Source organism: Gopherus evgoodei, chromosome 4 (assembly GCF_007399415.2).
Source record: "Gopherus evgoodei ecotype Sinaloan lineage chromosome 4, rGopEvg1_v1.p, whole genome shotgun sequence".
Taxonomy (NCBI): domain Eukaryota; kingdom Metazoa; phylum Chordata; order Testudines; family Testudinidae; genus Gopherus; species Gopherus evgoodei.
In genome coordinates, this window is record NC_044325.1 from 142,438,480 (window position 1) to 142,466,301 (window position 27,822).

At 49.5% G+C, this 27,822-nt stretch overlaps 1 protein-coding gene across 5 annotated transcripts in view; it reads right to left on the reverse strand.

The window, feature by feature from the left end:
• Window positions 1-5,866: 5,866 nt before the first annotated feature.
• The window catches only part of KLHDC8A (kelch domain containing 8A), a 41,322-nt gene continuing 19,366 nt past the window's right edge, over window positions 5,867-27,822 (reverse strand). For 4 of the 5 annotated variants that reach the window (XM_030561573.1, XM_030561574.1, XM_030561571.1 and 1 more), the window contains 6 exons: window positions 21,628-21,694; window positions 20,990-21,421; window positions 15,709-15,873; window positions 10,271-10,486; window positions 9,221-9,322; window positions 5,867-7,702 (listed from right to left, as the gene is read on the reverse strand). In XM_030561573.1, coding sequence (XP_030417433.1) covers window positions 7,509-7,702; window positions 9,221-9,322; window positions 10,271-10,486; window positions 15,709-15,873; window positions 20,990-21,365 — 1,053 coding nt within the window. In that variant the 5' untranslated portion in view covers window positions 21,366-21,421; window positions 21,628-21,694 and the 3' untranslated portion in view covers window positions 5,867-7,508. Of the gene's footprint in view, window positions 7,703-9,220; window positions 9,323-10,270; window positions 10,487-15,708; window positions 15,874-20,989; window positions 21,422-21,627; window positions 21,695-21,914; window positions 22,116-27,822 lie in introns of those variants that run through there. The other variant, XM_030561572.1, reaches the window with a different exon arrangement.

Genomic DNA, 27,822 nt, shown 5'->3' on the forward strand with positions numbered 1-27,822 from the left:
GTTGCAAATATGAGAAAGTTAGATCAGTGCAAATAGCCACGTCGCCTCTTTACATTCGTGCAACTACATCAAGGACTGAAATACCCAGTGCAAACGAGACCCACCCCCCAAACTCATTGCACAGACACTCCAGCTGAGCCATCCAGTCCCTCCACACGTTCCCCGAGCACAGCAGTGCATCATCACCAGCTACAAGTACAAAGTGAGCTTCCACTCATTTCAAACAACAGCTGCAGGGTCGCTAGAATGATCTACAGTTTGCACATAGGAGCTTTGGGTTCGCTAACTAAGCCCATGTAAATGGAGTTAGCTCCAAGCAAACGTGTAGCTCAGATAACTATTTTTTTCTCTAAGTGCTTTCCACAGCTATTATTTTGATTAGTAACCATCTCTCCCTCGCCTCTTCCCAGTCCCCTGCCTGCCCCGGCTCTGCATTTCAGGGCCTGATCCCCCTCCCGCTGACACCACGCTGACTCTAGTGTATTCTGTGGCTTCTAATCCACACTGGAGGAAGCAAGAGGAGAATCAGGCCATGGGCTTCTTCTTCGGACTCCGTCTAGAAGCAAGACAAAGGGGCAGGATTCCTTCCCTCCCTTACGCTGGTATAGCCCCACCAAAGCCAGCGGAGCTTTACACTCGTAAGATCAGAATCGAGCCCTGAGTCTCTGCCAGCAGAATGCCTCATTATAATAAGCAGGGCTCAGTGCTAATGAGAAAAATCAGCCCAGTGGGGAAGCAGCGGGCTGGGTCTTGTGGAGAAAAGATTTCTTCAGGACAAAGGGAAGCATTTTATTAATAGATGGAGATTTTATGCTGTGCAGAGGCGGTGCTGGGAGCTGGGGTTTGCTATTAAAATGGAGGGGGAAAAAAGCCACCACTTTTCCAGCTCTGAGCGGCATTTGCATTTGTGAGCCAGAAAGCTGTGTTATCCAACACACCAGCAACTCATGAACCGGAGCAGGATTCACAGCCTCTAGGCTGGGCCATGGCTCCCTCTGGCTCTGCATACTGAGCTGTTTTGGCCACTCAGCGGGCTGGGCTTCACTGCCATCGGGATCATAGTGGCATGGTGTGCAGTGGATTCCAAGTCCATTGATAGCCCCCTGGCTTCAACGGGAACAGGAGAAGAATCATGGTAATCACAGCATCAGAAATGTAGGACTGGAAGGGACCTCAAAAGGTCATCTAGTCCTGTCCCCTGCACTCAAGGCAAGCCTGTGTAATAGACCATTCCTGGCAGGTATGTGGATAACCTGTTCTTAAAAACCTCCAATGACAGAGATTCCATAACCTCTCTAGGCAATTTGTTCCAGTGCTCAACTACCATGTGGACTTTCTCCAATTTGTCCACCTCTTTCCTGAAATGTGGTGCCCAGAACTGGACACAATATGCCACGATCACAATAAATCAACACAATAATCTGCACTCATGTTGTACAGTTTAGCCAACCTGCTTTACAAAGCTGGGGCACTGTCCTTCTCCCAACAGGGAAACTGAGGCCCAGGCAGGGAAAGCTACCTGCCCAATATCCTACACACAACCCAGGAGTCCTGGCTTGCAATTCTACCCAACTGCACCATCGCCCACTGGAGTGGGCTGCGCTGATGTGGGATATGTGCTTCATGGAACTTCCCACGTGGAGTTCACAGAGAAGTTTCTTCTCCTTGACTAGTTTCACACACCACTTAGCAAATTAGAACCACCACTAGGCACTAATCCTGGGCTGTTTTACAAACACTCCTGTCATTTCCTCCTTCCCACCTCGCTGATTATTCCCCTGCATCTGAATAATTTGTTGACATTTCCCTTCCCTTCCCTTAGACAGTATCTGTGACCACAGCAACATCAGCCCCGCTTGCCATTACATTAGCTAGCACATGCTAAGCTGGGCTGTGCCTGCTCGGGATTTAGAAGGGAGGCCTGCAGGGAGAAAACAGTGATTTGCTGTGATACTCTTCCCAATGCCCCAGCATGGTACCAAGTGGGGGGCAGGCTGTGGTTGTGTTTTTGGGACCAAGTTCTGGTGCTTAAGGCAGAGTTATCAGTCCCCCAGACTCTGTATCTGCAATGAGCCAACCTAAATTGATCCTGTAGCATCACCTGGCTTCAGCGTTCTCCTTCACTTCCTGTCTTCAATGACTATGTGGCATTCCTGAGCAGTGTTGCCTTCAGCCCCAGAGATAACTGCATCTCAGCTATTGGTGAGACCATCCCGTATTGCAGTTACTACTTTGCATTTATCTAGCTCCTTCCCTGCAGAAAGGCCTGGCCCTGTCGAGGGCTGAGTGCTACCAACTCCTACCACTGTCCATGGCGCTCAATAAACAGGGCTCAGCATCTCCCCGGGTTGGGTCAGAGGCCCACCGCAGGCCAAGGCTGTCATCTCAAAGAGGCTGCTCTTTGGGAGCCTGAGCTCCTAGACCATGAGCTCCTAGACCTAGAGCCTCAAAGGTATTTAGGCTCCTACCTTCCCCTGAAACCAATAGAAATTAGAGGCCTAAATACATGTAAGGATCTGGGCCCTTCTTCCTAAAACATGCTGGGAGCCTGCTGCAGGGTGTGATCAGACAGGCCATAGCTGCTGCCAGCTGTGTTTAGCCAAGGCTGCTAGCTGCAGAGTAAATATCTTCCCCCTTTTTATCTGTACCAGGTGGCAGTCTGAGATCAGAGGGGAAGGCAACTTATAGCTGGTGGGACAGCACTTCAAAAGGGGCCACCGATTTCACTGCTTAATGGCAAATGCAAATAGACGGGAATGGTTTTCTCCCACGGCTTCTGCAACAACTTTCAGGAGAGGGCTCAAGCCACAGCATTCAGATCTGGATTGCAGACGCATTGATCAGACTCTGATTTGTCACCTAAAAAGAATGGCTCAGGCCTGGGAAACTCCTTCAAATCCTCTGCAGTGCTAAGTACTCAGGATATTACTGAGCAGGGCTGGATGTGACCTGGTGACAGCTCAGCATAGCCCATTACCTAGTCTCTGAGCCAGCCAACCCCCTGCGTCTCATTTCTATGCAGCTACAATGGAACGGAATACTCCGTGTGTCCCCCTGCTAGTATCCCTTGTCTTCTCTCAACTACCTCCTTGTATTAGAAATATCTCATTAGAGAATTCCAAATGCGATGACTCAAAAAGCCACTAGGTGTCCTCAAAGTGGCACACTAAAGCAACCCCAAGACTGTCCCACTTCTTTGCCAGGCTCAAAGATTAGCAAGGCAACTCACTGGAGTGGCTGGGAACTCAGTCCTGGCGACTGGGGGGTTTTGCTAGGCCCCTCTTCCCCCTGGATTTCTGCATGCTCTTCCATTGCTTCATTTTGGGCTATCAACTTGCCTTTGGGCTTCAGGATGTGACCCACGACCAAATAGCCCACTCAACTTGAAAGCCCACATGGCACGTGACAGACCAGAGCAAAAAGCATCATGGTGCTGGCCCATCACAGCCCATGCTCCTGGAATCCACTGAGGTCTTGAGTCACCCTGGAGAGACTCTTCTATCTGGCCCAGATTTCCCCAGGCCTGGCAGGGAGCCTTCATTCCTGCCTCCCAACAAGAGCCTTATCTTTCTCCCTCTCCTTGACCTGAGGCAGAATCAGCCAGCTGTAATCAGCCCAGAACCTCTGCTGCACAGCCTGTGACTCACTGGCACTGCTTGATCTAGGCCTTACCCTGAATGCAGGGCCTGGATCCAAGTGATGAGTAGTAAATCGGTCATTTGGGGAGAGACTAGGAAAATGTTTGCAGCGTGTCCAACGAGCTGATCCCCCAATTACAATGAACCCACATCCAGGCTTTGCATTATGGAGCTGGAGAGGATCCCAGAGGTTAATTTGCTGAACTAGGCCCCACAGAGTTACATCACCATGGCAGCACAGAGTGCCTACCTCCTAGTGAGCAGGGAGTGTGGCCAGAGAGAATCGGCACCGCTGGGACTCATCTGCAGCAAATACTTCCCCCCAGGAGCTGCAGCATCAGGCTCAGGGAGATGAAACTGGATTATTGGCGCTGACTCGCAAAATGCCAACATCTCGTTGTGATGGGCCCACTTCTCCAGGCAGAAAGCACAGCCACTGAGATCCGGTCACATCACCCTCCCACTTTACATAGGTGCGAACAACTGCAAGGTGGCAGCCGCTGGATTTTACACCCTCTTTCTCCCTTCCTTGTCTCATTAAGTGCCCTCTAGTGTTCCCAGCAATGTCCTGCATCCCCTCATTCTGCTCGGAGCTGCTAGCATCCGACACAGCCTGGTAGCTGGTGTGCTGGGCTGCTGGGCAAGTGAAAAGTATATTTTGTGCAACAGTTTAAAAAGGATTTTTTTCCAGTTTGTTTGAAGTTTTCTGTGATTTTTTAATTTTTGTTAACAAAAATATGTAAATGAGATTTATAAAGTTGTTCAAAAATTACAATGTTGTAACAACAAAGATTTCCCCGCTGTCACTGGTCCACACACTGGGAACTTTACTGCAGCTGCAGGGATAGAATTTAGGTGCTCATGGCTTAGAGCTCAAGTCCCTGCCATTTGGGAATTCCCATTATCTGCTAACAGTATAGGGCCTATGACACACAGCTGAGCAGTTCTGACTCTATCCAGGAGAGGACAGTGATGCACAGACCCACAGGACATAACTCTATCCAGTAGGGAACAGTTCTGCACTGGGCTAAGATGGGGCTGTACAAGACATGCTCTTGGAGTTCTTTTTGATCCCTGGGTTATAGCAGGACCATTGTGTAGTTACCTTGGGAAGGCAGAGCTCCTGTATCTCACACAGCATCTGTTATGGGAAGACGAGCAGCTGATCAGCAATGGCTCGGTGCTGGGGCTGGCTCTGTCCCTGCTCCCTGTAGTGTTGTGGGAACATAATCTGGTTACGACCCTGCTGCCAGGCCTCTGCCCTCAGAGAAGGGGAGCAGCCCAGCAGAGGAACAAGCAGCTCACGCAGGGTGGGAGGCTAAGCAGCAAAGCACTGTGAACAGGCCCGCTGCCCAAGAGACAGCTAAGCCAGGTGGTCCTGAGCTGGGTGCACTGGGCTTGGCGTGCCAGGAACTCTGCAAGCACCTGTGTCTCCGCTCCTCTGGCTAATTGCAGCTACCTTTATGGATTGTTTCAAAGTGCTAAAAACTACCTCAGGGCCCCATTTCCCTGGGCTTTCTTGGCCCTACGGTGGCACCAGTACCCCAACCACCCCACCCTGCCGTGGCAACAATGCCCCATCCATCCTCAGCCCTGTGATGCACAAATGCCCCAGGCAGGGCCGGCTCTAGGCACCAGCATTCCAAGCATGTGCTTGGGGCGGCCCTTTTCAAGGGGCGGCACTCTGGCTCCTTTGGGGGAGGCCCTTTTCAAGGGGCGGCAGGCGGCACTCCGACCTGGCCTTTCATCCCAGGATCCCAAAGTAGCTACAAGTCCAAGCAGCAGAAGGCCAGGGCAGTAGCAGCAAGGCTGAAACACCCTTCCATACCCATGGGTATAACCAACCAGCCGAGAAAACGGTGCTCAACTTCCCCTATTGCACACAGGCCCAGTGATTGCTCTGTGCTGGTAGGAGTCACATTTAAACATGACTTAGCTTGAGCCGCATGGACCGGGATTTCCTTCTGAGAACCGTGCAGGCCAGCCACCGGGAGAAGTACAAGGACAGTTTTAGAACATGGTGACAGCACAGAGAAAATGAACCCCCCTTCTCTGTTCTGATCAGGGAAGTGCTCCCTGCTAGCAGCCAGCTTGTCCCATGGCTCTACCCAGTGCAGTGTGGCCAGGGGATTAGCATGGGTAGCTATGTCGGCCTGCCAAGGGAAAGCCTGGCTCTGTTCTCATTGACAGAGCCTGTCACAGGAGCACTTGCCTCGTCACAAACTGTAAATCCCACTTTCCTCCAAGGCGAATGACTTTATTAAGAAATGTAGACAATAAGCCCGCGAGGCTGGTGGCTGCAGCAGCATTAAGGCTGCCCTAGTGCAGGGCCTTCGATGTCAGTCTGTACACTTGCTAGCAACAATAAGAATTTCCCAGGCTGGCTCCCTCTCCCTTTAGTACATGCTGCCCCAACTTTGCAGCTCCCCAGTTTGATCCCTTCGTAGCAGGGAGGAATCTACAGAATCTCTCACTGCAGAGAGCCTTTGCTCAGCGAATACAGGTTTTAATTGTGCTGCTGCTATGAGCAAGAATCGCAACCCATCCATCAAACAGCATTTGGCCACAAACCACAGATACAAATTTAAACAAAACCAAGGAAGAGGAAGTGACCGCTGTGGCATTCTGGCTTCGCTATGGGATGTGTGTACATAGAGGTGAGTCCAAAGCCATCCCCTAATCTCTCGGGGTGTTGGAAATCCAAAGTTAGCTTGGGTTCCAGGTTTTGCAAATGGTCCTTTATCTGTGAAGTGAGCCAAAGTGAAATCCTGGATCTGAGCACCCCGGAGCATCATGGGCATTAAAATCCCGACTTGGTACCGGATCTGAATGCTGCAGCTCAGCCCCGTCTCTGTGTCAGAATGAGTGAAGGCAGGTCTGCCTGTTCTATGCTAAATGCAGAGTCATTCATTTGCTTCAAACAATCCTCAAACTAGCCCTGCATGCCTCCATCTGTCAGAGCACGCCCAGGAATGCTGGCAACACTTGGCTTCAGCTCTGGGCACAAGCAATGGGCAAAGTCTACAAATTAATGGGCAATGAAGTTGCTGTCAATCCAGACATTGGACTGGCTTCTCTCTGGCTGATGGCGCTCACCATCCATTCTAGCTTATATGATTAGGAAGTTCCCCTGTAGCTCGCCAAGGGATTCTGTGCAGGGAGGGATGTCTTGCACCCTGGGTGCTTGGCAAGCATAATGTCATATTAGAACAGGAAGGCTGGTTCCACCCAAACAATAGAGTCAATGGGGTTTCTTTAACCAGTGTGTCTGGCTACACAGGGTTTTCATGTGAGTGCTGCAGCTCTGAGCTATGGTTAGAGAAGCACAGTAGAGTATGAGGACGTAGCCCCGGCATACCCTGATCTATAGGGTCCTTTCCCAATGGCAGGGGACACAATGTTCTGGCTCCATGGGGCGCTCTTCTCAGCCAAGCTCCTTCTTGGACCTTTGGAGGTGGTCAGAGTGGATCCCCCCAACCAAAGTGCTCCTCCTAGGCTGGTCAATCTCCCACACTGCGGTACAAGGCTGGTGCATTCTTCAGCAATTCGGGGCTGGCATAGGACTGAGGGGTCCTGGATGGGGGCAGAGATGAAGGGGTGATGCCCCTGGGTACCGAGGCTGACTAATAAACAATCAGGAGCCACTGCTGGCCAACAGCTTCAGAGCACTGTTGGCTTCAGAGGTGTGCGCACAAGGGTTGGGCACTGGCTACCTTCCCCGGGGCATTCTGTGAAGGCAGCTAGAGGTGCAACAGTTGAGAGCAGGGTGCAAACTACGCGAGGCTGATCCTGACAGCATCACCGCCACTGCTGCTTTCCCAGGACCTCAGAGCTGGACCTGCCAGGGGGTGGGAATTGGAAAGGGGCTGGCTAGGAGTCAGAGACGCACAGTGCCTCCACTGCATCACTCAAGCCCTGGTTCACTCCGCCAACAGCCAGCAGGCAGTTCTTCACCACGATGCTGGAGCAGGTGCAGCGGGGGGTTGGCATGGATGGCAGGCTCTCCCACTTGTTCTTCCCTGGGTGGAAGGCTTCAGCTGACTCCAGGACCGTTGGCTGGTTCCCTGAAAGAGCCAAAGTGGGGTGGCGGGGGTGGGGGGAGAGGGAAGGGAGGAAGAGCAAAAGTGTTGTGGAGACAGGATAAATATATAAAAATAATGGAGGGAGGGGAGAATCAGATTTGAGCAGAAAAGAAATCACCACTTTGGGGCAGTGATCCAAAAGCAGAAATGGCCTCATTTGGTCCTGCTTCAAGCAGGGGGTTGGACTAGATGACCTCCTGAGGTCCCTTCCAACCCTGATATTCTATGATTCTCTCTCTTTCCCCCCCTCCCCTCTGAGGATGCTTGGGATGTCTTCTCTGCTACATAGAACAAAGACTTCTCTGGGTGGTCATGGGGAACCCAAGGTGATACCTGCCAGCTCCTGCTCACGCTCCTGCTTCCAGTCTTGCTCATTCTGTTCTTTGTGTTAATCATGTAAATAAAAATAACACCTAGCTCTTATGTAGCGCTTTTCAGCTGTGTATCTCAAAGCATAATTTTACAAAGGAGACCAGTACCATTAGCCCCACTGGGGGAAACTGAGGTACAGGAAGGGAGGCAACAAGAACTTGCATTGAATAATTTCTTTCTTTTCAAGTATTGCAGGATGCAGAAACCAGGGCCTGCTGCAAGCTGCAGCTTATAGCGACTAGTCTGCTCCCTGCTGTCCAAAATGGTTGATGACCTCTAGTCTCCAGCTGCATCCAGCGGCACCCTTACCCTACAACAGCAGCTGTGCCACATTGGCTCCTCAGGACCCACGATGCCCTTCCAGCCCTAGTCTGGCCTGGGGTGGAGTTGCCGCTCTGTATTCTTGTTAAGGCTGCAGCTGGCAGCTAGAAGGCGCCATGCAGTGAACCCCCTGCACCATCCCTCACAACTACCCAGGAAGAAACAACTGCCATGAAGGATTGCTCCCAAACACCCAGCAATGACAATATGAACTTGTGCGGCATCTCGTGAAGTCTTGCACAGGCATCTCCGAGTGGGAGTGGAAGCTTGCAGGTAACGCGTTACCCAGAACTCGGGGGAGGGCTGGAAAAGAGATTTGTACCTCACAAGCATCGCATGAGACAGAAGAAGATTTCAGCCTCGATTTTCATAAATGACTAGTGATTTCGGACAGCTCCGTTTTTGGGTGCCCAACTTAAGATACCCCAAAGAGGCTTCATTTTCAGAAGGCAGGTTCTCAACAGAAAAATCAGGCCCCTTCCAGGATCCCGTGCTGGGCAGCCAAAAATGAAGCCACTCAAAATCAATAGGGACCTATGAAAGTCTTTCCCAATTCAGGTGAGATTTCCCAAAGTGCCTGAATGACACAAGAGACTAATGGGGAGATTTTCATAGCTTCACGTGGCAGTTAGACACCTAACTACCATTGAAAGTCAACCTGCCTTTGAAAATCTCCCTAAGGCTCACTGGAAGTTAATGGGATTTGGGCTCTGAAGTGCTTAAGTTACTGCTGAAAATGGGGCTTAGGCTCCTAAGTCACTTTCGTGCTTTTGGAAAGGTTACCCTTCACCTCCAGTTGTTCCTCACCTAGCCCCCCGGCCACGATGACTCTTCCTTTCAGGTAACCAGCAACAAAGTCCGCTCGCCTTTTCTTTAGGAAGGAGGAGCGATCCATCTTCATCCAGCCACCTGAGGAGAGAAAGGACAGACAGACAAATCGTGCTAAACTCAGCGGTTCACCACACTCCTGGTGAAACTCAGTGGTTTGTCGGGGAGTTTTGCTCAGAACCTTTGGTTCTGTTTGAACCCCAGACGCAAACAGAGTCAAAAGTCACTGGGAGGGATACTAACTTCACACGGGGTGAAGTTAGAGATGGACCTGAGCCAAAATCCCAGCCAGGCATTGGGTGTTTGAAATCTGAGCTCAGAAGAGGATACCGATTTTGCAACAGGCAGAAGCAAAACCTGGATCCAAACTGTGGGCTGCTGGAAAATCTGGATTCAGATTTTACAGCCTGTGCCCATCTGCAGAAAATTGGCATGAACATCCCCTCCCTCGCCAAGCAAAACTCCTGCATTTCACGCTAGCCCAGACACACCAGCAAGCCAGGGGAAACTAAAGCCCTGCTTGGTATTCCTTACTGAAGGGAGAACAGCTCAGAATCAATGTGCTCCATGCAGATCTTACCTGTGTACAAACAGGTGCAGCACAGCGAAACAAAACCCCGCTGGCCTCTCTACCTCCATAAAGCCTGTTTGCCTGGCATTGCCCTGACTTGTATAAGCCTATGTCACAGCTGGCCAGGGTCTCTCAGGGCAGCGTCCAGGAGAGAGTTTGGTATTAGAGTCAGCTGCCTGGACAGTGAATTTGCCACCCGCAGGCTGCATGACTAGTTTGCTTTTTCACTGTTGATGGCATTCCTTCTGCAGAGCTGGGTGCAAGTGAGCCGCAGTCAATCCTGCAGAAGACAGCGTGCTTCAACCCTCAACAAAGCTGATGGGAGCTGCAGATCCCTCTCAGCCCACCTATGTATCGCTCTAGCTGTGTGTCTTTAGACCCTGGCTGACTTAAAAGATATTGCCCTTCATATCACGCACACTCCTCATCTGCAAGCACTGAACCTGACGGGCACCCACCTTGCTCAATGTCAAACACATCCACAGTCTTCATGAACTTGGGCTGCCGGTACAGCCTGCCCTGACGCAGCCCCCCGAGACTGAAGAGGTTGTTCTCCGTGGGCACGAAGCTGGAGAAGGCCCTTTTGCTGGGGATGCTGGGGAACTTGGTCCACGACCTGGTCTCTGTGTCGAAGACCTCGAAGGCATTGATGGCGTATTTGGACTGCCTCCCACCTGGGACAGACATGGGGACAGAAGCATCCCAGGGCAGGGTCAGTTTGTCAGTTAGCTGCCTCCAGGCTCTGGGAGAAGCATAGGCTGACTGGGAGTAACTTACCTGGTAGTTGAAATGAGTGAGGTGGGTTTCAGACAATACAGAACCATACGACGGAACTTAGGTAACCACCTTATTATTATTTCCCTTATCTTCCCTCCTCTGCTTTCATCTGCCACACTCATAGACTCATAGACTTTAAGGTCAGAAGGGACCATTATGATCATCTAGTCTGATCTCCTGCGCAATGCAGGCCACAGAATCTCACCTACCCACTCCTGTAACAAACCCCTAACCTATGTCTGAGTTATTGAAGTCCTCAAATCATGATTTAAAAACCTCAAGGTGCAGAGAATCCTCCAGCAAGTGACCCATGCCCCAGGCTGCAGAGGAAGGAAAAAACCTCCAGGGCCTCTGCCAATCTGCCCTGGAGGAAAATTCCTTCCCGACTCCAAATATGGCAATCAGCTAAACCCTGAGCATGTGGGCAAGACTCACCAGCCAGCAGCCAGGAAAGAATTCTCTATAGTAACTCAGATCCCATCCCAACTAAGCTTAAATTCGTCTCCCTCTCTGATATTTATCCCTCTGATATAGTTATAAAGAGCAATCATATCTCTCCTCAGCCTTCTTTTAGTTAGGCTAAACAAGCCAAGCTCTTTCAGTCTCCTTTCATAAGACAGGTTTTCCATTCTTTGGAACATCCTAGTAGCCCTTCTCTGTACCTGTTCCAGTTTGAATTCATCCTTCTTAAACATGGGAGACCAGAACTGCACACAGTATTCCAGATGAGGTCTCACCAGTGCCTTGTATAATGGTACTAACACCTCCTTATCTTTACTGGAAATACTTGCCTGATGCATCCCAAGACCACATTAACTTTTTTAATGGCCATATCACATTGGTGGCTCATAGTCATCCTGTGATCAACCAATACTCCAAGGTCCTTCTCCTCCTTTGTTACTTCCAGCTGATGTGTCCCCAATTTATAACCAAAATTCTTGTTATTAATCACTAAATGCATGACCTTGCACTGTATCAGAGGGGTAGCCGTGTTAGTCTGGATCTGTAAAAGCGACAAAGAATCCTGTGGCACCTTATACACTAACAAACGTTTTGGAGCATGAGCTTTCGTGGGTGAATATCCACTTCGTCAGATGCATGTAGTGGAAATTTCCAGGAGCAGGTGTATATATATGCAAGCAAGCTTGAGATAACGAGGTTAGTTCAATCAGGGAGGATGAGGCCCTGTTCTAGCAGTTGAGGTGTGAAAACCAAGGGAGGAGAAACTGGTTTTGTAGTTGGCAAGCCATTCACAGTGACATTGCATTTTTCACTATTAAATTTCATCCTATTACTATTACTCCAGTTTACAAGGTCATCCAGATCTTCCTCTATGATATCCCAGTTTGTCTCTGTGTTAGCAATATGTCCCAGCTTTGTGTCATTTGCAAAATTTATTAGCACGTTCCCACTTTTTGTGCCAAGGTCAGTAATAAAAAGATTAAATAAGATTGGTCCCAAAACCGATCCCTGAGGAACTCCACCAGTAACCGCCTCCCAGCCTGACAGTTTCCCTTTCAGTATGACCCGTTGTAGTCTCCCCTTTAACCAGTTCCCTATCCACCTTTCAATTTTCATATTGATCCCCATCTTTTCCAATTTAACTAATAATTCCCCATGTGGAACCGTATCAAATGCCTTACTGAAATCGAGGTAAATTAGATCCACTGCGTTTCCTTCACTGGATGCATCTTAGTCTTAAATTAGATTGCAAGCAAGGCTGATCAGAAACTTTCCATCCAAACGATTTTTCAATGGAAAATTGGGTTTTCAACTAAATGAAAAATATCAGGAAAAGTATCAGCTTTCTGTGGAAAATTTCGATTTTTTTTCATCGAAAAACCAAACACCCAAAATATTTGTAATCTGAAATGTTGCTGCAGTGCCTCATGGGAGTTGTAGTTCAGGTGCCTCATGCTCCCATTCTCCTCTATAGGCTAAGCTCCCTGGTTGGACTACATCTCCTATGATGCACCACAGCCAGGGACACCTCTAACAGAGGGGAAACTGTGGTGCATCATGGGAGATGTGGTCTTACCATGGAGGCCAGCGTATAGAGTGGAAAAGGAAAGAAATCTCATTTTCTGACCATTTTCTTTAACTGGAAGCTCTTTGGGGGCAGGGACTGTCTCTTCCTAGGTGTGTGTACAACACCTAGCACAATGGACCCCTGATCCTAAGAGGGACCTTTGGTTCTACAGCAATACCAATTAATAATAATGGTAATAAGCCCAGTTACCAATGGAGTTGACCATCTATCTAAAGCCACTGTCCCAGTTGTTGGCAGGGGTTGACTGGGCCATAGAGATTAAACTCTCCTTTTACCCCTGGGGCGATCCCTTCCGGTCAGGGATGAGGCACAGGACAGTGAATGGGGGAAGCTTGTCCATGTCAGCTCTGTAGCTTAACAGAGGCCATCAGCCTCCAGAGCTGTCAGTACAGCACATTTCACCAGCACTTATTCTCACTAGGCAACCTTTAAAAATCAATAAATAAACGAATCACTCAGTTCCCTGAACAAGGTTAAAAATGTGATTTGATGTGTGTGGCACTCCTTGCCGCACAGACATCATGGAGCCCAGCTGCTCTAGGATGACAGCACATGGAAACGTCACTGCCACGAAGCCGGGGGGTGCAGGGGAAAGTCCGCCCTAGGATGAAAAAGTCAACGACAGGAAGTGGGAAGACAACATTTGAGGCTTTCAGGAGGGAAATGGTGGGATAGGGATGTACAAAAGCCAGTGGCTGGGATTTTCAGAACAGCCTAATAGTGATGATTAATTATTTGCATTGTGGGAGCACCTAGGAACCCCAGGCATGGAAAAGGATCCTGTTGTGCTAGATGCGGTACAAACACAGACCAGAGAAATGGTCCCTGCCCCAAAGAGCTTACAATCCAAGTATAAGACAAGAGACAACAGGTGGATACAGACAGAGATGGGGGAGCACTAGGAAACAATGGCACAATACTCGTAGCTGATCGACAGCGTCCTCAAGCACACCAGCTGCCTAACTGGGTTGGGTACCAACTTCCATTCAAAATCATCATAATGGTTAATACTGTGGTGCTCGTTTCTGCTGGAAACAGAACACCAGGCTACAGGGAACACTGGGGTGATCTTCTGTGTCCCTCCTTCTTGACAGATTCTGAATTTAGCATTCCTTTGTAGGGGCAAGAACCCAAAAGCCACAGCACTGAACTAGTGCAAAAGGACCTGAAAATTAAACAGACTATGAACAGTTTACATGGGAGTTGGGAGGTGTGATTCCCAGCTGTATAGGTTTGTTCAAGCTGGCATGCTAAAAATAGCGGTGTCGCCAGTGTAGCACAGGTGGTGGTTTGGACTAGGCACCCGAACATGTACCCACTCGGACGCCTGGGTACATACTTGGGCAGTAGCCCCAACCGCCGTCCATGCTGCTCTGGCTATACTGGCGCAGGCATGTCTATGCAAGCTGGGAATCACAGCTCCCAGTTCAAATGTAAACGCAACCTAAGGAGAGTGAAGTGCAAAAAAGGAAACAAACAGTAGGAATGTGTAACTGATGGTGGTTCAGCACTGCCAGCTGCAACCCCTCTGAAATGATGAGTTGGGCCATCAAAAGTCCTGAGAATGTGACAAAGACTGAGATTTTTTTTTAATAATAAATGTTGTGGTCTTTTTATTTTCCTCCTTAGTCTTTAGGATTTATGTTTACAAGCTCTTCTCTGCAATCATGTGTTCTGGAAAGGTAGTTTGTTTTTGTTTTTTTTTTAAAACCAAAAATAAAAGCTCAGAGACTTAAATAATCACATGATTCTAGGAGCTGGGGCTTTAAGAAAAAACATCAAATATCCCAAGACTTATAATAAAATTACTAGAGTTGAGAACACTGGTTCATGCTTTAAATTCTCTCCTTTATAACAGTCTAGAAGTGCCATTAGTAACACTGTGAAGGACTTTTTAAAAAAAGAAATATTAAAATATTCGTTTGAATTCAACAGCCTGAACCTGAAACTAAATAGAACTAGACTTTTCCCAGCTTCTATTTCACGCAATGAAAACATGTCCTTTTTATGCACCATGCACTTCATGTTCTGCACTTAGAGCAACACTGGATAGCTAGCACTGAAAGGTATTTAAATATGTGCCAGTGTAATCAAGACTAGTTCACAGCAAGATGGGTACCACCAGCTCAGAAGCTTTTGCAATTCAGATTGGGTTCAGCACTGGTGCCACCCATAACATGGCCAAGAACTCAAAATGACAGACCAGAATGGCCTAGGCAGCTAGTACTTAATGGCAAAAGATGCCATATTATTATTTTTATAAATCAGATGCAAATGAATACATCTATTTCCCATTCAGGTGCTCGGCATGTCTTTGAAGACTGGAAATGTGCACTTGCAGCAGAGCCTTGCACACTGTGTGTTCATTAGAAGTGGGTAAACTTCAAATGCATTAAAGGTTCTTTTCTGTAGCAGCCTTAAGAGAGGCAGCATTGTGTAGGGATTTGAGTGTAGTCACAGCTCCTTGGTTTTGATCCAAGCTTTGCCATTGATTTGCTGTGTGACCTTAAGCAAGTAGTGCTGTACCTCTGCCTCAGTTTCCCCATCTATAAGAGGAGGATAATGATACTTACTCCCCACAAAGGGACAATGACATCCTGACATCAGTGGGGTTTTGTCATTCAGGATCAGACCTTTATGTCTGTACAGTGCTTTGAAAATGTAAACTGTCTCTGTATAGATACAGAGCATTTTTATGGTTATTAAATGCTAAGTGCTTGTGCAGGTGTCTCTCATCTGCAACTTGAGTGGGCAACTTATCTCGTTCATAACAGACCCAACCCTGAACCTGCTGGTGCCAATGGCCAAATTCCCACTGACTTCAGGAGATGCAAGAGCAGGCCTGGTATTTCTAATGGTGGCTAAACCCATGGGATGCATTAAAATCACCACTTGCGGGGTGGAGGGAAGCAGCTTTCAGAACCTCCTATGAGGGTTTAGGTCAGTCTGGGTCTGTTCTAGGAATTCTCTCACCCTCAGCATTCACAGGAGCACATGGATTGGAGGAGCTATTGTCCAGCAGATCCCTACAGAAGAACAAGGAAGGGGGCAGCCAAGGCCCATCCTTACCGAGCACGTAGATCTTGGTGCCCCGCAGGAAGGAGGTGGCGGCGTACCTGGGTGTGGGCATGGTCGCAAGCGACACCCAGATGTCCTTGAGCATGTCGTAGTGCTGCATGTAGTTGTGAGGCCGCAGGTCCAGTCCCATCCCGCCAGCTGCATAGACTCTGTAGTCTGCAGAGGGCAGAGAAGCAGAGGTCACAAGAGCTCAGGAATGCATCCAGATCCTAATTATTTCCTGGGACAATGAAAAAGACACTTGTCCTAAAGGAAATCTCCAGGGTGCAAAAATGCATGCATTGCATGCGTGTGAACATGCAGGTGCATGTTTGTGCATGCTTGGGCACATTGCACTGGCCTCTACTGGACGGAATCAGAACTGCTGAACTCTATGTCATAGCCCTTGTACTGCTAATAGGTAATGGAGATTCTTTTGAGCCCCAGTTCAGTGCCCTATCCGCTACCCCGCAGTGCCGCTCTTCCTTCTGTGTAAACAGCACTCTCTAGAACCTCAGAGCCATTGATCTGTGCTGAGATAGATTTACATCCCTACAAGTGAGAGGACGTATTTGCCCGGAGCACAGCTAACTTTGGGCCTAAAGTGAACACTGTCACTTGACACAAAGGATATTTGGGAGCCACTCTCTCAGTTTTCATGCAGTGCCCACTGTGTCATGTAAATCTTTGCAATAACTCAGACCAGTAAGTATTCTACTGCCAGGCCCATTCCAGTGCACCATGGCACTTGTCCTGGACAGGGAAAGGATTAACAAACCAGAAGCAGTTGCCAAAGAGGCTCACTTCCCTTTTGTGACAATGGAATGAATATGAATCCACCTTCTTTATTCCCCTCCCAGTGCACCTAGACAAATATTTAAGCACGACAGCAAATAAAGCACCTTTGTGCTCTGAACTGGAAAAGCAGCTTCACCCATGGGGTGGGGTTTGTTGGATTGTCTCACCCAGTCTGCTTTTGCCATCCTGTCTGGTTTATTTTGGGCCACCAAACAGTGACTGCAGACAGGGGCATCTGCTTTCCACGGAGCCAATCCTGTGTCGATCAGCCTCGATCCCAGCAACTCACAAGCCTGAATCTCAGAGTCTTTGGTGATGTCTACACTGCAGCTGGGAGTGAGCCCCCCAGCCCAGGTGGACTCCTGCTAGTGGGGCTCGAGCTAGCCTGTGAAAAATAACCATGTGGGTGTTCTGCTCGGGCTGAAGCTTGGGCTCCTGAGGTGGTCAGGTCGGCTTAAGACCCTGAGCTTGCACCAGAGCCAGAACATCCACATTACTATTTTTGGCACGCTAGCACAAGTCTACCTGCCTGGCCTGGGAAGCTCGCTGCCAACTGCAGTGTGGACAGACCCCTACAAGCCCAATAAAGCATATGGTAGGGGGGGAGAACTGGTGGCATAGAGGAAGCATGTTTAAGAAGCCAGTCAGGGAGAAAGAGTTGCTCTCAGCTACCCCATGTCCATATTGCAGAGCTGCATTACTGTACCAGCCCTGGCATTAATGTAGGAGGGCGTATGCCTGTGCCCACCAGATACCAATAAGCTCTTGAAAAAGACCTGCAAATAAATGGTGGGGGAATAGGGAAATAATGCCAGAGGGTCATGGGGGGAGGGAAAAGCCTGGTAACACAGGGGCTCTCTGCTTTTGCTATAGAAATGCAGGACTGGGAGGGATCTCGAGAGATCATCTAGTTCAGCCCTCTGCACAGAAACAGAATTAAGCATGCCTAGACCTCCCTTCTGTGAAGGGAAATGGGGCTCATGACAGTAAGGACTAAGATCCCTGGCTAGTGCCAGATACATGCCTGAGCGCTCACACAGCCCTGCCGCTGCCCTTTATCCTGACTTGCAGCACTCCCTGCTATTCCAGCCTTGGGATTCCCATTTGGAGCTCAGCCATAGCCCCTCCTGCTACTCAGCCTGGGTGTTCCCTGTACCCAGCGGATGCCCCACTGCCCTGGCCTGCGTCACAGGGGTTAAGGTGGGGGGATTGTTTCCCTTTGGAGCTGTTTAGCCCCTGAGGGGGCAGGGTGCGAAAGGTGCTGTGGAGGAGCAGGCTGTGTTGTTTCACTCTGGCTGGGATGCAAGTACCTGGCTATTGCTCCCTGGAAGAGAAGATGAGGTCATAGAAACAGATGGTGCACTCAAATTACAGAAGAGTCAACACAGTGGTCTCCAGCCCATACTTAGAAAGGGCGTCTGAACTGCCTCAAAGCAGGCAAAGGATGTTTAGTCCTGTGACCCAAGCCATGGTGTCAGAGCCAGGACACACATAAGGCACAGAACCAATTTTTTCATAGCTGACTCCCCGTCACCCACATCTGCCTCTGGGTAACAACAAATCCAGTCCTCATCAATGGAATCCTTTACATACAAACATGGGGGAGGGGCAGGATTTCTCTTACACTGACCTTCCAGGCTTTATTTCCAGAAATGAAACCCAAGAACCCAATGGCCCACAAGAGCATCCCTATAATAATCCCCCAGAGTATGCAGAGCAGAGCACTACTGAGCACCCCTACAATAATAAACCAGTATAGGCAGCCCTCAGCAATCCCAAGCAACCCTATAACAACACACCAGCACAGGTGCCCTCCCCCCGAGCACTTCTGAACAACCTTATGCTAACAAACCAGTTAGACAAAATATTGTAGGAAGGATTTACGTTCCAGGCTTTTCTGGCCAAACTGATCCCTGGTGTATCTTTGTTTAAAAAGCCAGCAGACCTGCATCGGGGATGAAACTGGCTCAATGATGGTAAACTGGTTTTTTGTTTTAAATATATTGACGGTATCCTTTTTAATCCACCTAAAAACAAACGAACAAACCAACCAACAATTTCCAAAGAAGCTGTCTGGCGATTAGGCAGAAGAGGCGTTCATGATCCAGAGCACCTCAGGAAGCTAAATGACCTTCGGGCTCATTGCATGAGAACACAGCTCCCAGCCTGGGGCTTTTCATCACATGGCAGCACATTCCAAAGGAAATCAATATTCCAAGCCTCCGTTTAGAAATGATAAGCAAGATGCCTGGACAGGGACGCCAGATCCCTGATACAAGGATTTTCCGTATGTCCATTTAATGTCACAGTATTATGAAAGGCAGAGGAGAGAGGAGTGTTTGGAGCTCACCTAAAGACACCTCCTTTTCTTGCACCACAGAATTTGTACCTGCATTTTGCTCTCAGAGTTCAGGCAGTGGTGCAAATTAGAGCCCTTGTGCCTCTAATGACAGTACTGGATGTGGGGGGAATTGGGCAATGGGAAGCATCAGTGCTCGTATTTACACTTGTGCACTTGGTTCATTTGCATGGGTGCAAGTTTTGGGATCCGGCTGTGATATCCCTACCGGTGCTGCGAAATTCCCCTGTTCTGTGATCAGCCCCATAGGGGTATCATAACCTGGCCCTTTTCAGGGGCAAATTGTCACCCTCTCTCCAAGGAAGATGAGGGCATCGACTGTTGGAAAATGCACCTACTGACACTCTCCCTAAACAGGCCGTGAAGTTCAGGGGGTTCACAATGGGGCCTCGGGCACAGGCGGTAAGTCGTATGGGCCTGTGGTTTCCGGGTTCCACCAATATTCAGAGCATGAAGATCCGGCTCCACCAGTGCTTGGGGCTGGGCCTCTCCACCGGCCCCCACCCACCACCCCCGCCCGCCATCCCCGGAGCATCCCTATGCAGTGGCTGGCTGCCACTTCCTGTACTGTTCTCCCTTGCTGGCCAGTGGCTGGCTCCTTTCATGCTGCGCCCACCAGCACCGCTCCACCGCTCCGGCTATAAGTGAGCGGGGTGGGCTGAGACGGCTGCTGCAGTCTGCGGAGGAAGGAGGCACACGTGACATGATGGCAGCTCTCCCCCGCCCGGGCCCTGACCCTTCACCCATCAAGCCACTAGCTGATGGGGCACATCCTCCCCCACCTCCGGCTCTGGGCAGCACACACACAGTGCTGCGGGGGGCCGGTGGAGAGGGGGCCCTAAGAGCCCATGTAGTGTGGTGCAGGGTGAGTGTGTTGCTGGCGGCAGACCCACCATCAGCAATTCTGGGCCCCAGGGCAGATCAATGAATGGGCCCCCTGCACCTCTCCCTCAGCCGGGGCCACTAGCCTTCCCAACTGGAGAAGCCCTGAACACGCCCCACCCCGAGGCACCCCACGTCAGCTGCAGCTCTGTCCCTGGAAGAATTCTGGAAGGCTGTTGAGCTGGGGTGGGCCGGGGAAAGCTCAAGGCTTTTCCCATTTCTAATGAAATCAGGTCACAAGGAGGCAGAATGATTTCACCTGTCTACTTAGTAATTCATTATGGCTACGGTAGAATTGGCAGCTCCATTGTCTGTTTCTCCAGAGGGCAGTGGTACAAGTGCCAAACTGGATAAAGTGGTGGATCCCACCCATCCTATGGCCCAAATGGGAGAGAGATAAGGAGCCTCCCATCTCAGCTGTGCAGCCCTTGGAAATAAGTGCCAACCGAGAACTCTTTGTTCCTATTTGTAGCCTTTCAGGGAAAGTCACTGTAATTGTCTCTGCTCACAGATTCTGACCCATTTTATGATCCTCATAGCTTGCTTTGCAGAGGTGCTAAGTGCTCATCACTCCCACTGACACGAATGGGAACTTTAGGTTTCCAGCATCTCTGACAATCAGGCTATAAGGGCTTGGAAACACACGTAAATGGGACCATTCCAAGGACCAAATTCTGCTCTCCATTCAATCCGGGATTGAAACTTGTGTAACTGAGAGCAGAACTGGACCCTACATCTCTAACACCCCCTATTGGCATCTCTGCCTTACAAAAATCCTGCAGAACTAGAGTGGGGCCCAAGCCAAAACCTGGGATCCAAAAGTCACCCAACATTGGGAAAGTTTGGATTCCAGCAATGCAGCTTTGCCGGTCTAAAATAATCCTGGCCATAAGAGTGCTCACCAACCACAGGAAGAGCTGGAGAGCCAGAGGGAACCACAGGGTTTCAGCAGCCTCAGTGAAAAGTCCTCTTTACAGTGGTTCTGGTCCAGTCCTGCCTCGTTTGGACATTGCAAGGAGGAGGGGTCTAGCTGACTCAACTTCTCCAACCTGAGATAAGGCTCATCTCAAGTTCTCAGTGCAGAGTTTGGGAAGGAGGATTGCTTCTTTACCCCCGTTCAAAGCCCCCCACTGCCTCAAGAGTCTCTGAAAGCTGTTCGTCTAGATGCATAAGTTGAACTCACACCCTACCCTCCACCCTTTCTCTCTGTAGTGCCACTCCCCACGCACTGCCTAGGAAACAAATTCTCCTTGCCTTTTACCGTCACGGAGATGCCCATCGAAGCTTCCCTCAAGGAATTCCTCTTCTTCCACTTGCCATCATCTATGTTATACATCTCCACTATCTTCAAGGGCGTCTGGTTCATCCCGACCCCTCCTATCACCATGATCCGCTTGCCCAGAGTGGCCACGGCTACTCCGGCCCGGGCCGTGGGCATGGGAGGGAGAGAATTCCACTGGTTGGCTTCGGGGGAGTAAACCTCGAAGCAGTTCATGGGGACTCCATTGTCGTCGCAGCCTCCGATGGCAAAGACCTGGCCACCTGCCTCCACCAGTGAACAGTAGACCCTGCCACTGGGGAGGGGTGCGAGGGTTTTCCAGTGGAAATTTTTGGTACTAGGCACTTCCATTGCAGATCGTCAGGGATGAGGCAGCATCTGTCCTGCCTGCCAGGGGGCTGGCTAAGCTGCAAAACACAGCCAGAGTCAAGCATCACACACAGGGAAAACAAGCAGAGAAATATACAAAGAACCCCCACCCCCACCAGAAAGCCGGGCAGCCGGGAGCACAGCAACCCCTTCATGAGCAATGCCTCTATTTCCACCCAGCCGCCCACAATGAGAGGTCCCATATACCACAGAGAGATAGAGAGAGAGAAGAAGGAGCCAGTACCTTTCATCATGTCTCCATTAAACCTGCAGTTCCACATCTGCCAGAGCAGCTCACACAGAGCCAGGTCCTAAAAATAAAAGGCATAGGTTGGATTCAGCTCGCTCTCCCCTTTTCTGAGCATCCCCTCCCCCACAGGACATTCCAACTGAGGATGCTGCAAGCCGTCAGCTCCCCGGCTCGGTGCTTTCTTGGCTCATTCGGAACTTTTCTTTGTTTAATTCTTCATTGACAAGATTATTATTAATGCCCATTGTCAACATTTTCCCAAACCCCCAGGGGGAACCTACCATGGCACCTCCTGCTGGGAAAGGCAAAAAAGCTGGAGTACAGAGACCAACCCTCCAGCCACAGCTCTCAGACTGTCACACGCAGCATTACAGCTGAACTGTAAAAGATCCAAAAAGCAGCCCAGCAGGACAGAGTGAGAGTCCCAAACTACCATTGGAAACCAGGGATTATTTTTTCCTCTCGCCCTGAATAGCTGTCAAATCTTCAGATGAAATGAACAAATGAAGAGCGACAGAGGAGAGGAGAGACACAGAAGGGGATCGAGAGAGGCAGCCACCCACGCACTCACACCTGTATAAATAGGTGTGCAAACTGCAGCGAGAAACTCAGCCTTCCTTATGTAACTCGAGCTGCTAGCGAGTTTAATCTTAGAGTAGGATTTATATATCCCATCACTCCGGGACTGTATCATCCTCGACACACATACAGAGCACAGGCACACTTCTGGCTCCAGGGGCAAAAGCTTCTCCCCAAGTGTCACAAACTGATCCCTGAAATTCAGGCTTCTAGCACTAATGGATATTTGCCACTATCAAAGCAGAGCACATGTGGAGGTTTAGTAGCCTATATGGGAAACTTTTCCCCACCTAGCATTGTAATGCTTCGTACTTATCCTTTATAAGTGCTTTCCAGGGGAGATCTCAAAGTGCCTTCACAAAATAACATTATCCCCATTTGAAAGAGGGGCACAGAAAGGTGAAGTGATTTGCCCAAGGTCACACAGCGAGTCAGTGTCAGAGACAGGGAAAGAACCCAGGAATCTGGACTCCCAGAGTGCAGAGCTATCTGACTTGGTCGTCTCTTCCTCTGGAGCTTTCAGGGATCTTGAGGCATGTGAGTTGCACCTGAGCCTGCTCCTCGGCATGGTTTTGTTTTAGAGAAGCCTACACCCATCACCTCTTCTCAACTTTCTGGCTAAGACTGAACATGGCATCAGTTTAAGCCTCAGATACCGCGATTGCTCTATTGTGGGGGAAACTTTCTCCTGTTTGTGATGGGGGAAGGGGTCGACTCAATGGCCTAATGGCGCTTTCCCACCTATTTCAAAGGTAAGATAAGGGCAAGCCCTAAGCCCAAGCAAAGCTAACAACTTTTTAGGTGACAGTTGACTTTTTAGGGGACAGCTGGCTTTTTAGGGGCAAAGGCCAGCCCCACGCCCCTCTGCATCAGCAGGAGCAGAGGGAGAGGAAACAACCCAGACACTCCTGCGCACCCCATTCCAGAAGCCTGAGCTCATACCACCACTTGCAGATCATGGCTCTGCCCAAAGGCAGTGGCTGGGATGCCCTTTGCCGCTGCCAGAACTAGGAGCCATCACAGAACTCTAGAGGAGATATGTCCGCAGCACCTCCTACTAACCCACACCATGTCTCGTCCCATGCCTGGCATTGCTTCCTAAGGAGCCAGCCCAACCACATTAGAAGCCCCTGGTTGCTTCTGGGCCGACAGGGCTGTCCACACACACAGAACGGGTGGGAAGCACTTACTTCTCCAGTTCCGGCCGCATTGCTTCAGATCTCCCCAACTCAGAACCCTTTGAGAGCAAGAGAAGATTGAGAGAGCCTGTAACCTAGTAACAGCCACCCACAACTCCCTTTAATCACCCGTCATTTCTGATCTGAGTTGGTATCTTGATGGGTTCACTGAACCGCACTGTGGAGCATGAGCAAATTCTCCCCAGAAGGAAAGAGGGGCAGAGGTTCTTAGTGCCAAAGGAACCAGGGCTATCAGAAAGGCTCTGCGTGGCTGAAACTTTCCAGCCTGAATTCAGTGCTGGGGCAAAGGACAGAACTGATAGCCCTGCTGTGGCACAGTGGGTAGTGTGTGGAGACCTGGTTTCTGTGCCCAGCTCTGTCACTGACCTGCTGGATGTCTCTGGGCAAATCACTTTGCCTCTGTTTTCCCCATCAGGAAAGTTGGAATAATGATAGTTTGTATAGCCCCGTGAGATCCACGGATTGCAAGTGCTATAGAACGCAAGTGATTATTATTATTTATCCCTGGGTGGATATAGAACTGGCATCAGCAAAGCAAACTTCTCATCCACTGTCCTTCCATTATTTGCTAGCCTTGATCTGTAAGGACCACCTGCAGGTGAGCTCAGTCTGCCTAGCCCAATCACTACTTAGCTTCTTCACTGAGACTGCCAATAGAGGGAGGGCAACTGTGATGCAGACAGCTGACCACTGACAACTGGACTGAGGTTCATCAAATTCATTTCACATATGAACTGCTAAATAGTCTTCCAACAGCACAGTCCAGATCTTAACCGGCAAAGTAAAGCTGGGTTTGGTCTCTTTTTTAAAAAGGATAAAGGCAAAATGTAAAATAGGTTATTATTATTAACAAATATTATATAATTCTTATATTGTGCTTTACATCAGTAGATCAAAGGGTTGGTTTTTTGCACGTCAACCTTCCAATTGACATGTTTATAGAGCGGATCAAATAATATTAATTGGATAAGCTATTGTCCTTATGCATTATCAGTGCTTAATTTAAAAAGAAAGAAGTGTCAGAGCTCAAAATGGTGTCCGCCACACGCCATCACCTCGCACGCACCGTGTACGCAAGGTCACACCGTGCATGCAAGTGTCAAATTGCATGTGTTACTAAACATCACTGACAGAAGAGGTGCTGTGCTAAGCCCTTGCAAGCGCCGACACAAATTAAGCTCTGTGCGTTACTGAGATTGTACGCGTTTTGGGGCAGGGGCCATCTTCACTATGTGTGTGTTTATGTATAACCTAGCACAATGGGACCTTGGATCAGGACATCTAGGCACTCATGCACTACAAATTAACCTGTAATAACAAGTATCAGAGGGGTAGCCCTGTTAGTCTGGATCTGTAAAAGCAGCAAAGAATCCTGTGGCACCTTATAGACACCTTATATAAGGTGCCAAAGGATTCTTTCCTGTAATAACAATAAGTCAAAGCATATTGTGAATTATTTGATCATTTAGAGAGTCAAATAACAAACCATATCCTTATGTGATATAAGTCAGCATTGCTTCATTGTCTCTTGAATAATAGATAAGCAATTCAATATTTGTCAAATATCTATGTTCGCTCAGAATTTGACCAGCTCTGTGGTTTTTATTCCTTCCCTACCCTCCTGTACCTTGGTGGCTTGGAAGCGCTTGCTTAACGTTTTCACTTGTAGTTTATTTTACATCATCACAATAGAACCAGCATGGCCGAGCAAATAGGGCATTGAACCAGAAGACTTGAGTTCTATTCCCAGCTCCACCACTCACTTGCTGTGTGATCTTGGATAAGTCACTTCCCCACTCTGTGCCTCAGTTTCCCCAACTATAAAGAACTATGCATTATTATCCGAAACATTTGGCAAAAGCAGAACTTCAGCTCAGGTGCCAGGGAACAGTATTATTTAACCAACCAATTCCTCTTCCCATGTGGGATGCAACTTATTTTCCAGCAGTTTAAAAACTAGCCACTTAGACAAGGTTATCAGTGGCGAATCCTCTTCCTATTACCATACTATGAGGTTTCAGCTATACTGCTCTTTAAGCTGATTTCAGGAACTGTGTTTAAACATGATTCCAACTAAACTAGATTCTGCCGTGATTTGACCTTTGAGAAGCCCAAAGCACGTTTAACTAAAAATGACGAGCCAGATCCTTAACTGGTATAAATCAGCATTGCTCCATTGACGTCCACAGTATTTAAGATTGGCAATGAAATCAGTGAAACTACGCAATTTACACCAGCGGGGGGACTGGTCCCAATGTTCTAAACCATGCTTTCTGAACAAATTTCAACCCCAGGAACTGTGGCTGGGCAAACTGTGTTACTTAGAAACCAGCTAGAAAGGGGTTAAAACTAATTTTAAGCTCCCAAATGTGGTTTAAGGGTGAACGTACTCAGAGCTTAGCAGCTACCTCTGTCCCTCCCTGGGGTGGGAGACGCACATTAATATTGTTACTGTAATGGAAAGTACAGTCACAGCACGCTGAGGCATCAAGACCAAGAGAGATAACCCTTTCATGCCTTTGGTAGCAGTCTGAGCTGATCATGCTTCCCTGTGCTGAGTCAGCTGCACTGCTTTCCTTATGAAATGCAAGATCCTTATTGGAACAGGAGAAGCACAGGGTTCTGAGGACTTTGTGCAGTTTGGCCCAAAAGAAGCATATTTTCCTGCATATGATTCGGTGGGTGGTCATTCAGAGCCGGCTTTAGGCCAATTCAACCAATTCCCTTGAATCAGGCCCCGCCCCTAACAGGGCCCCGCGCCCAAGCCCTGGTACAGCATACTGGCAAGAGCCGGTGTACTGTACCGGGGTGGCCCAGCTTCCCTAGGGGGCAATTTAAAGGGCCTGGGGCTCCCAGCATGGGCTGGAGTCCCAGGCCCTTTAAATTGCCACCAGAGCCCCACTGCTGGAGCCCTTGGGTAGGGCTGCAGGACTCTGATGGCTATTTAAGAAGTCCGGGGCTCCCACTGCTTCTACTGCCCTGGCCCTTTAAATAGCGACCAAAGCCCCATCACTTCCCCAGGGCTCCCTCAGCTATTTACAGGGCTGGGGCAGTAGAAGCAGGGGAGCCCCGGGCCTTTTAAATAGCCCCTAGAGCCCTGGGATAGCAGGGGACTTCGGGGGCTCTTTAAAGGGCTGGGGCTCCAGCTGCCTCTGACGCCCCGGTCCTTTAAATAGCCACTGGAGCCCCGCCACTTCCCCAGGGCTCCCTTGGCTATTTACAGGACTGGGGCGGTGGAAGCAGGGGAGCCCCGGGCTGCTGCTGCTACCCCGGTGGGGGAGGGAGGAGGAGGGGGCACTCACCATACAGGGTGGGTTGTACCCCCCGTACCTGCAGCCCCTGCCTGCAGCCAGCCCCTGCTGCACCTCCTGCCCTGCAAGCAGCCAGCCCCTGCCCACGGCCAGCCTCGCACCCCCTGCCCTGTCTCCAGTCAACCCCTGCCGCACCCCCCTGCCTGAAGCCAGCCAGTCCCACACTCCTCTGTCTCCAGCCCTGCCAACCTCCGCCGCATCCCCCTGCAGCCCTGCCTGAAGGCAGCCAGCCTACCCCACACCTCCTTGTCTCCAGCCAGCCCCGCACCCCTTTCCCTGCCTGCAGCCAGCTCCTATCTCCAGTCAACCCCTGACCTGCCTCCAACTAGCCCCATGGGCAGTAACTCTGCACACCTGCTTCAATGAGGGGGGCAGGGAGCAGCTGGGACCCACACATGTGCACACCTTAGGGTGACCAGACAGCTAGTGTGAAAAATCTGGACAGGGGGTAGGGGGGTAATAGGATCCGATTCCTATATAAGAAAAAGACCCAAAAATCGGGACTGTCCCTATAAAATCGAGACATCTGGTCACCTTAGCACACCCCCAGGGAGTGGCGGGGACCCACACATGTGAAATGGAGCCTATTTCTAGTTCAGGCCCATCTTTTTACAAAAGAACTTTAGGTAAGGTTAACATACATACATATTTTCCCAGACATGTCAGGCTTTTTAGTTCTTAAATCGCCATCCTGGAGGAATTTTTAAAATTTAAAAATTTCTCCTGAGAAAATCCGGACGTATGGTAACCCTGTTGGTACAAAAAATACATACTGTGGCATATCACTTAAATCAGAACTTTTTATAGGGAACCGGTTGCTAAGAAATGAAAGGCTTTTTTAAAAAAAAATGTTTTAAAGTCATCCCTGCCGGGGCCCCGCCAAAAATGTTCGAATTCGGCCCCGCACTTCCTAAAGCCAGCCCTTTGAGGAAAAAAGAGATACAAAACTGAGACAACAGGGCCTAGGAGCAAAATTTAAGGTAACCCAAATGTAACATCACAATCCCACAGTCTGTATCCAGCTGTCTCATTAGGGAATTTCAATGGTGGTGAAAATGAGAGGATTGAGAACACCACACAATGCAGACATTTGCTATGCA